This window comes from Lipotes vexillifer, unplaced genomic scaffold, assembly GCF_000442215.2.
Source record: "Lipotes vexillifer unplaced genomic scaffold, Lipotes_vexillifer_v1.1 scaffold988, whole genome shotgun sequence".
In the NCBI taxonomy this organism is placed as follows: domain Eukaryota; kingdom Metazoa; phylum Chordata; class Mammalia; order Artiodactyla; family Lipotidae; genus Lipotes; species Lipotes vexillifer.
This window is the reverse complement of record NW_006797916.1, coordinates 1,081,352-1,091,909: the sequence shown is the minus strand read 5'-3', so window position 1 is coordinate 1,091,909 and position 10,558 is coordinate 1,081,352. Positions and strand designations below refer to the sequence as shown.

At 54.3% G+C, this 10,558-nt stretch overlaps 1 protein-coding gene across 1 annotated transcript in view; it reads left to right on the top strand.

Moving 5' to 3' along the window:
- NDUFA10 (NADH:ubiquinone oxidoreductase subunit A10) overlaps positions 1-9,597 on the top strand; it is a 48,300-nt gene extending 38,703 nt beyond the window's left edge. The window contains exon 10 of the mRNA XM_007469942.1: positions 9,529-9,597. Within this exon, the coding sequence (XP_007470004.1) occupies positions 9,529-9,597 (69 nt within the window). The remainder of the gene's footprint in view (positions 1-9,528) is intronic.
- Positions 9,598-10,558: the final 961 nt, after the last annotated feature.

Here is a 10,558-nt window from a genome sequence, read left to right as displayed (position 1 = left end):
GAGGCCGGAGGGTCACGGTGGGAGCGGGCCTGAGGGCACGGGACGGGGTGGGGGGGGGCGAGGCCGACGAAGTGGCCTCGCCGGCCAACTTTGAGCCCCCGTGTGGGCGGGCCCCGCGCTGTGCCCACAGGAAGGCACGACGGTTCTCGTCGCCGCTGGTAGGTGAGGCCCCGCGGCTCCGGGAGGGCAGGTGAGGCCAAGGCGTCTGCCGTCCGTGGCAGGCAGCCCTTCACGCCCAGGTCCCGGCTGGGGCCGCCGGGGCCTCCCGTGCAGCCCGGGCCGGCGGCTTGCGGCACAGTTCACGTGTCAGCACTGCCCCTTCAGCTGTGTTGTGGCCCTGGGGCCTCCACTAGTGCGGAGTGACTTTTTTAGGAGAGAAAGGATCTCGGGTTTTCATAGAACAGAAGGACTTGTAACGTCGGTTTCGTTTTGTTTGGTTGATCTGGTGGCCTGGGCGTTTGGCTCAGTCCTGTGGCTGGACTGGCTGGGGTCCTGCTGGCCTTCAGCCTCCCATCTGGTCTCCAGGGACTGCCCGGGGATCTCAGAGGGGCGTGAGTACCCGGAGTCTGAGAAGCATGTGTCAACGCATTTTTCATTCACACAGCCCCTCCAATTTTCTATTTGGAAGTGACCCTATAGACAGATTCATATAAATACCTAGCGTGTGCATGAGTGCCTGCTAATTCTTTTAAGTCATTTTTCAGGCACTGTGCCAGGTCACTTTTTGTTACTGTGCAGCCCTCCCTTGGGGTAGACAAACTGTGAGTCCGTCTCCACTTTACCGTTTCCATCTCTTTCCAATTTAAGGAGGCCAGATGCTATTAAGATACTGCGTTCCTTCCATGAATCCGATCTTGTCCGAGACAGTTGCTAGGACAACAGGATCTTCGGTTTCCTCTCCTGCTATTTTTATTTCTTTACTATCTCAGGTTACTATTTTCATTTTCCGTATCAAGTTCTTCTTTACCATTTTTTAAAATAGAGATGTTTAATAACTTTAATATGTTAACACTGTATGTTCTTGCCTTTACGAAGTTTACCTTAATAAAGACAAACTTGCAATAAACAGAAAAGCCTTAGGATCAATGTATCTAAACCTGCCAAAGAAGAAAGGTACAGACTTGGTCATTGCATGTTTCCTCTCGATGTTCAAACCTTAGTTAGAGCTTAGTTTGGTATCTATCTTTTATGTTAAAATACCGATTCTCAGTTTAGAAGTCGTTTAACGTGAAAGTAGGTGCTAAATGTCTTCAGTCTGTCCTTCATTAGTTGCGGCTGGAAGAGGCATGCACCCCTCTGCCCTCAGTGCGTGCTCCATGGAAAGCTCATGATCGAAGTTCAGTGTTCGTCTCCATGTCCCATTATTTATATTTCTGCGTACAGAAAATAACGTATGTCCCTTGGAGAAGAAAGTTAGTATATAAAAGGTAGACTTTCTACCAGGTGCACCGATTTGTGTGCAGTTGCAGGTTTTCACAGGGACCTGCTGGTGCGAAATGGTAGGGTAGCGTTTCACACGCACCCTGACCCACCACGGGTGCCTGGACTTTGTGTGTGTCCAGTCATTACTTTGGTTTTAGAATTTTTAGGACACATCCCGCTTTCAGGTATTTGAACGAGCACTTGAGTTAGGAGCTTTTCTTTTTCACAGTTAATATGAGTTAAATGGGATTAAGACATTTAAAGTATATTGATGTTGTGATGCTTGCGGCATGAAGATAGGACCTCAGTGTGGATGTATTTGTAATAGGCTGTGGTGTTCATGTGCTAAAAATAGGAGGCACTTATTTTTAAAAATAAAAAGTTTGTTTTTGAAAATGGACTTTGATAAAATAAGAGTCTTTGGAAGTTGATTTCATTTTTTTAATACTTGATTTATGTTTAACGGTAATGGAAAATTGGGGAAATTGTATATCAAAGAAGTGACTTTAATAAATAATTTCTCTGGTGCTCTTCTTTAAAATTAATGAGAAATTCTTAGCAGGGCTCATCAGCATTCGTATGTAATAATGAGTAACAGGGGTGGGAAATTGGAATCCCCGAGCCACCCCACAATTATTTAGTAGTTTTCAGCTCCTTGGTGCATCTAGAGAGAGCAGAGTCAATAGTACCTAATCTTACTATTTATTGCTACAGTGGAGTAAAGCAGACCCAGAAGAGGCAAGGCGGATTCCATCCTTTTTTAAAAAATTCACCTTTTTACAGTAATACAACACAGGACTTGATGCTAGAATTACTACATATATTTGGTCCTCCAGGAAAACTCTTCCAACCAGGAAACCCCGAGCATCACTGACTACCCCTGAGGTGATGCTAAGAAATAAAAGTGCCCCTGCTCCCCGGGTAGTTCTTTGAGGCACACGTAAAAGGGCAGGAAAAGTGGGGCAGCCAGCCTTCCCAGGGCAGGGTGGTTGTGGGCTGGACCCTTGACATGCGTCCTGCAGTCTCACGGCAGCAGAGCTCAGTGTGTACCGGCTGACAGGAGGGGAAAGCTCCAGGTGGTGCAGGGACTTCACGTGCTAACAGCGCACGGAGACGTGCCATTTAACGCAGCGGATATCTGCAGGGGGTGGTGGGCAAGATGTTCCTGGATTCGAGGGTCAGAGCATCTGGGCTCGGCTGTCAGCCTGCCCCTTCTCACCCGGTGACCTCGAGCGCGTCACTTAACATCTTTTACCTCCGAGACAGTGCCTGCCTGCTGACCTCACGTGTCTGATCCCAAGGCGGTGCTAGAAATGGGACTGGTAGGCAGGCTGCCCTCTAGGATCCATGTCCATCTTGATTGCGGCAGGCGTCACCAAGGTGGGTGCCCAGAGGATGGGACAGTGGACTCGAGAGTTCCCAGGAGTGGTGCTGGCTCCCTCAGCTTGAGGAAGGGTGTCGTGGAGGAGCGGGCGTCGTTTAGGGCAGGCGTTCAGGAGGAAGAGATGGATGCTCAGGAGGGCAGCCAGCTCGGGCAGCCAGTGCCGGGGAGAGCGGGTCCGCGCACGTCCAGGAGGCTCGCTTGTGGGCCCGTGAGGACCCTGGATTTGTCTGATGGGGGCTGAGCGACGGGGGTGTGGTCGGCTTTCTCCCGAATGGTGTTTCCAAGGACATCGGGCCGTCAGACTCACTGAGTCTTTCCTCCCGAATCGTTAGTTTTCATAAAGCGGCAGTTTTCTCACGGGACTTCTTTCCTGAGAGTGATTCTCTAACTGGTAGATAACTGCGTGCAGTAGCAGCTGGGGCTGGAGAGTTAGACGTTCTCTGAGGTCATCCATGCAGGGGGCGCGCCGTGACCTTTGTGCTGTCAGCCGCCTCTGGGGAGGGGCTTCCTGGGTCAGGGCGAGGCGCTCCGCTGAGGGACCCGCTGCTCCTGAGCTGCTCACGTTTCAGCCCTGCGACAGCGTCTTACTCCCTCTGTCCCTGGCTTCTGTGGGCTAGTTGATTGTTTTCCGTGGTTCTGTTTCTTTCCCTCCGTTGACCTGTCAGCTGCACCTCTTTATCTCATCATTAGTGACTGCTGTGAGGTGTGCAGTGCACACCTTTACCTTGTCATGGCCCCCCAGAAAGCCAGCATCGGGCCACGTCACACATGACGTGAGCCCCTCACAGCTGGCTTCTCTCCCCGCTTCTGTCCACTGTGCTGTTACGCGTGTGTATTTCACTTCCACACATGTTAGGAACCTCAGGATATACTGTTACTACTTTGGCTTTAAGCAGTTCATTCGAGCTTTTTATTCCGTCTTTCCTCCTTCCCGCCCTTCCTCCTGCAGCTGTCGGGTCTGCTGTGCTCCGTTCCTTCATGCAGGTCCAGGTTTCACCTGGCTGAGCCGCGCCCCCTTCAGTAGCTGAGCCGCGCCCCCTTCAGTAGCTGAGCTCACAGTACAGGCCTGCTAGTGATGGCTTCTGTTAGCTGTTGTTTAGAAAGATATGTATTTCCATTTCATTTTGGTAGATTTTTCATTCATCGTAGAATTCTGGGTTGACAGTTGTTTTCTGCCAACACTAAAGATACTCCACAGATTCCTGGCTTTTGCACAGTTTTTGATGAGAAATGTGAAGTTATCCTTATCTTTGGCCCTTTTGTACCTGATGGAACTTTTTTCTCTGGCTGCTTTTAAGACTTTCCTTTACTCTCTTTATCACTGGTTTTCAGTAATTTAATTATTATGTGCTCCTGTGGTTTTCTCTCTGTTTGTCCTGCTTGGGGTTTATTGAGTTTCTTGGCTGTGAGGGTTTCTAGTTTTCCTATCATTTGGAAAATGTTTGGTCGTTATTTCTTCAGATCGTTTTCCTCCCCCATTGAGGACTGAGTGCACGTGTGCTGGATGACTTGATCCTGTCCCACAGGTCACTAAGGGTCCGTCCATTTGTCCTTGGCCCTTTTCTCTCTGTGTTTTGTTTGGGATAGTTTCTGTTGCTCAGTCTTCAAGTTCACTGCTGTTTTCTTCTGCGGTTACGTGTAATAACGCTATTAATTCATTGCGTTAGTTTGGGTCCTCCGAGAAACAGAAGCCAGGATGGGAGTAAACACTGATGAGGTTTTGGAGGGAAGCCCCTGTGAAGGATAAAGGGACCAGACCTGAGGTGGAAGGAGTCTGGCCCTGTGACAGGGAGGGGAGGAGACTGGGGAGGAACAGTCCAGGAAGGGTTTGGCCCGGCTGACGGGGTGTCCTAGAGCCAAAGGCTCCTGCTGAAAGAGGCCCACAGCCCACGGATAGGCTGCCATGGAACTTCTGCTGCTCTTGGTTGTGGGCTGAGCCCCTTACGTGGGAAGTGTGGCCTCGGCGTGAACAGGGTAGCGGGCCCAGAGGGCCAGCACCTGGGCCCTCGGCCACTTGGGCCTCCTCGCAGCAAGACATCTGAGCAGCACATCTGCATGGCTGCCACACCTACCCAGTGGAATTTTTATTTCAGGAATCCTGGGTTTTTTAAAATTCTAGAAGTTCTTTTATATTTTCCAGTTCTTTCATTATTTTCCTTTTCCATTTAATTTCTTGATTACGTTGAATATTTTTATAGCTGTTTTAACGTCCTTGTTTCCTAATCCATCATCTTTGTCATGTTCTTAGTCTGCTTGATTTTTTCCCCCGGTTACAAGTTACATTTTTCTCTTTCACGTGTCTAGAAATTTTTCATCGGTTGCCATAAATCATGAATTTTTATGTTTATGAGCACTAGGTTTTGTTTCATTCTATTGAAAAGTGTTAGAATTCTTTCTGGCAGGCAGTTAAGATACTTGCAAGTCAGTTTACGCTTTGGGGGCTTGATGTTTAACCGTTTTGGTGGGTCTAGAGCAGCCTGTCTTCTAGGGAAGGGTTAGCCCGGTCCCCGGTGTATCCCGGGGGTCTCAGTACCCGTGTGTGCAGTGAGCGGTCCCTCTGCTCTGGCTGGCTCAGCCCCAGGGCAGCTCTTGGACTGCTCACCCGGAGACACCCTGGGATGTCCTTTGCCTGGGTGCTCTCCACCCGCCTCGGGGGCGCCGCCCCACGCACCCTGCCTGCTGCTCAGCCAGAGACCAAACGCGCTGGATTGACGTGGCTCTTTTCTGCCCGGGTCCTTCCCCCTAGCACTCAGCCCATGTCTACTCAGTGCCACCAGCACACTCAGGTGGTCCAGTTTCCAGATGCATGTGGCCAGGTGTTGAGTCCAGGCCCTATTACTCCCTCGTGGCGGGAAGCTGCAGGCATTACCTGGCATGGGTTGGCCTCTCACTTGGGCTGTCCCTAGTGGTGGAACCGGAGGCCGCCTGAGGAGCCGCTAGAGGCCAAGGTGACTCAAGTCGCGGCCGTTGGGGAGCGGCTTTCCACGCCCAGCGGCTCCAGCAGGGCACGCTCCACCCCATCCTGTCACCCTTGCCCCCCGTCCTCCTGACCGTGTCGTCTTCTCCGCTGTCCGGGTCGGTCAGGGAGGACTTCTGCATCCGCTCCACTCCTCCAGCACTTTCCACCTGCTACCATCCCACTCCCCAACTGGTTTATATATTCTGTGTATTTTATAAGGTTAGAGAAGATGGGACTTTTATTCGTGTCTCTAAGCAGCCAGGACACAGTGTATCAAATGTAGAAGGAATTCACAGTTTTCTCCAGGAGGATGAGTGCATATATATTTCTCTTCTCAACTGGCTTTTGTCCAAGCAGCTGGCAGTTTAAGCCTGTGCCAGCATCTCTAAGCTGCGTGTGACAGCAGTGCCTGGGAGGAGCAGCCTCTGTGAGCTCGGACCTCTTGAGCCACTCCACGGCACCCATGCCGTCCCGGCCTCTAGCGTGTAGAGATGGGCGCCTTTTTCTAAAATCGGAACTCACCCAGGGTTTAAAATGTCCTCACAGTCAAACTCAGCAGCATCACTTTGTTTCAGCCGCACCACCCTGAGCTCAGACCTACCGTGCCTGCGGCTCCCCGGCCTGACCCAGGACAAAACTGACTGCGGGCCCGCGTCCAGGAGTCACGCTCTTGTGCTGACGGTCGGACGAGGTGCCCGCGTCGGCTTCTGAGAGATGCTCCCGCCAGGAGGTCCTGGGCCACTCCATCCTCACAGGGCCGCAGAGCGTGTTTTCTCAAGTGATGAACGTGGTGGCCTGGGGCTGGGAGGTGTGAAGGCTGTGGCTGAGAGAAGCAGATGCAGGCATGAAGTGATGAGAGGGACGAAGCTTTGTTGTGCGTATTCTCCTTGCGAGACACCCCAAATGGGGGCCCCCCTGGGGTTCCCTGTTGGCTTAACTGCACTGAAAGGGAGCCCTGAGGGTCTGGGGACCCTTGTCTGGGTATCAAAGGCCAGTTCGGTGCTGCCCCAGGAGGTCCAGAGAGCAGATTTTGTGATGCAGTTAATAGACGCTGGCTGCACTCAGCGGTTCCACATTCTGCGAGTTTTTATTCTCTGCTCTGGGGTTTAAAATTTGATTTGCAAAGAAGACGGCAGAGCCAAACTGTGGCCTCCCCGGCCCTTCCTCAGCAGGTGCTGGGGGCTGGCCCGGTGCCGGTTTGCTGGTGTCGGTGAAGCTTGAAAACCTTTCCGATGAAAAGAAATCACTTTCTGGTGTGATAAAAATGACGGAGTGATAAAAATTAAGATTGTTCTTTTATTGCTACGGCAGTTGTGTATTCATAGCAGTTGGCTGGGAACGTCTTTGTGGACGGGGAGAGACCACGTGGGGAGCTGCACCCGCGGCTCCTGCTTTGTGGCCACTCTGCCCCCGTCCTGGTTCTTGTTCCCAGGGGGTGGCCGCTCTCCCACGGCCTCAGCGCGGCCTCTCTCCCGTTATACAGACACCCAGTGTCTCCGTCATAAAACTCAGAGCAAGCTGCATGGGTGTTCTGTAGCAGCTGTAACGAATGGCCACAGGCCGAGCGGGTGAGAAGGTGCCCGTGTCATTTGCCAGTTCTGGGGGTCAGAGCACAAACCCAGGCGAGGGGCTGTGCTCCCACTGGGGCTCTGGGGAGCCTCTGCTTCTTTCCTTTCCAGCTTCTAGGGCCCCTCGCGCCTTGGCTCCCGTCCCCGGTCAGGCCGACCTCTGCTTCTGCCATCACATCTCCTGACCTGACCCTCTCCCAGGACCCTCATGATGACCCTGGGCCCACCTGTCAGTCCAGGGCAGTCTCCCCACCTCGAGGTCCCGGCTTAATCATGTCTGCACAGGCACAGGGTCTGGGGGTGAGGGCGTGGGAGTCTAGGGGGGATTTTGCGATCTCAGTACCCCCTTGACACAGAGGCTCTGCTTACACCCCGTCTCCGCACACAGCGCCCCCTGCTCGCAGGCTCCGGGGCCCCTCCTCTCCTTGGGTTCTCCCCCGCGCCGTCCTTGCTGGGATGGCGGCCCCTCCCTCGAGATGCCGGGTGGCGGCTGTGCAGCTGGGTCTCCAGCACAGCCCCGCCTTCTCGGCCACCGACCCAGCTCCCCACCTGCCCGTTGGTGGTCTCCCCACGGCGGCCCACGCGCTGCTCTCATTCCGCTTGGGAGCCAACCAGGGTGCCCGCCTCCCTGGGGCGCCACCCGCCTCTCCCCGGCTCGTGCTCCGCTGTGCTGCCCAGGCTTTCCTGAGCCCTTAAGGCCCGTGGAGGTCGCTGAGACCCTCGCGCAGGGCCGCACCTGCAGCTCTTCCGGCCCAGCGACCACCTTCTGCCGCAGTGCCTGTCGGAGTTGGGGAGCAGGGGCGCCACCCTCACTCCTGGGTCCTCCCTCCACTCCTGTCCCCTGCTCCTCCCGTGGCCACACCAGGCGTCCCCGCTCGCCCCGCCCCCGGGCTCTGCTGTTCCGTGTGTGCCCCCTGCCGGCTCCCCCTTGGCGGACACCCTGGGCCATCGTGTGCCACTGGCTCCCTTCCCAGTCTCCACCCAAGAGGATGACTCCTTGGGGGGAGCCGGGTGTTTCCTTTTTTCCCCTGTTGTATACCCAGGATGCTCCTGGCACCTGGACGAAACCTTGTGCACAGAGGCTCCCAGGGCAGGAAGCTGCGGTCAGCCTGCACTTCTGTCCTCCCCACTTACAGGTCGCCGCTTCTCTCCGCGTCCTGTAGCCACGCACGCCCACTGCAGGCCTGTGCACCTGCCAGAGGGGACGCAGGCTCAGTGCCGGGGGCGGGAGTGTGGCCGCGCGGAGTGTCCAGGCAGGGCTGTGTCTGGCCTCGGGTGTGACTGTGGCACCCCTCCTTGTGCTGCGGCCTCTGCCTCCACCTCGGCGTGGCTGGTAATGAATGCCCTCTGCTGATGAGAATCAAGGAAAGGCTGAGTTCTTTCTTAAGATGCTTCAGTACTTGTTCTCAAGGGCAAAGTGTGAAAGCTTTTTGTGTGTAGTATGTAGTGTGTACATATCTACTGTTGGACCACATTAACTGCAAGGTAGGAAAAAGAAAACTCCGTATTTTGTCCCCACTGTGTAACTGGATGAATCTCATTGTGCTTTGCCTGTTCCCTGCCCGGCCCACGCAAGACTCCTTCCAGCCTGGCCTTCAGAGCCAGGCTTCCACGCTCCACGGTGGAGGCCAACCCCGTGACGCGCCATCCCAGCCTGTGGACCCCTCGCCCTCGCCGCAGGCTCCCTTCCCCTGGGAGCCCTCCTGGCCATGTGAGGGAGCCTCTGTGCCCCTCCAGGTCCACCCTGTGTGTGCCCTGCAGCCCTGGGGCCCCTGCCCCCGATTTGTGGTGGGGCCCATGGCAGGAGGTGCTGGCAGGAGACGGGAAGGTGGGGCAGAGAGAGGGGCTGAGACATCTCCCCTCCCGCCCCCTCCCCCCCCCCCACCCCCAAAGCTGTGGCTCTCCTAGGTCAGTGCCACTTCTGCCCGAGGCTCCATGGCCACCCTCCCGACAGCAGCATGGACATGTGGGCTGGCCACTGGCATTTGTAGCCCCCCCAGCAGCATGGAGGCTCCCGAGGGCAGGGTCGTGTTGTGCTTCCTTCCACGGGACCCCTCACCCTTACAGCGGGACCGCCAGAAGCAGGCCCCGCTGGCGTGGGGAGGGGAAGGGTGGACTGGAGGACGCTGTTAGGTGAGCTGCGGGGACGGACGGACGTTGTAAACTGTTGGTGACCACGGCTTTCCCTCCCGCAGCTGCCGGGCCGCAGGTACAGCCCTGGGTACAACAAGGACGTGGGGGACAAATGGATCTGGCTGAAGTGACGGACGGCTCCGTGGAAGCTGCCTCGCGAGGATGAAGATGCACCCAGGCCGCCTGACTCCCCTGGACGCCACGTAGCTTAAAATCGGGGGTGGGAGTGGATGATCCTGAAGTTGCACCGTGGAAGCAATGGCCCAGCAAACAGCAGTCTGCCCTGCAGTGTACTTACGGGAGTGGAAGGAGGCACCCGCTTTTAAAGGGGGGGCCCTCCAGCTTTATTCTGGGACGATGATCACTGGGGAGAAACAGTCTGCTGTGAAAGAGCAGGTGTCACTTGGAGAATCTCATTTCGTCACAGTCACGCTCTGTGTCAGGCAGATTTTGTACATCGTGTGTTCAGACTTCAAGAAATAAAACCGTTTCTATGGCGCATCTCTCCATTATACATCTGCCCACACACGCATACGTGTCACATACGTGTGTATGCACACACCATTAGCCAACAGTTTGCTTTGATGTGGTTTGGTTTGATCAAGACATATATTAGGATTGAAGAGTTTTTCTGAAGCATTTCTTCTTTCTGTTTTAGACTGTGGCTACTACATTAGAGAAGAAGCGAAAAAGCAAAGAGGAAGCAGGTGCCCTAGATTCATAGAGCAGAGTATTGGCTGTGAAAGAGCTTTTGGAAGAGCCTCCTGTGACGGCCGCCATCGCTGGTGGCGCGACTCCTTCCTGAGGGGACATTCAAGCACAGAGTGTCAGTGGGTAAAACACAAAAGCAAAACAGTATACTCTCTTTATCACCTAAAAATCCAGTTGTTGATCAAAAATGAGTCACGTGAGAGGAAATCGCACTTGCTCCTTCACCTCTGTTGAAACTTAGAAAACAAAAGTCAGATTTCCTGAAGGCCAGTTGTTGAGGTCCGCGTTTTAGTTCTGGAGTTAAGCTGTAAATCCTGTTAAATTGGGTTTTTTACTGTGGAGCCCCACTGTGTTCAGCATGGTCACTCTGAGCCCGCACGT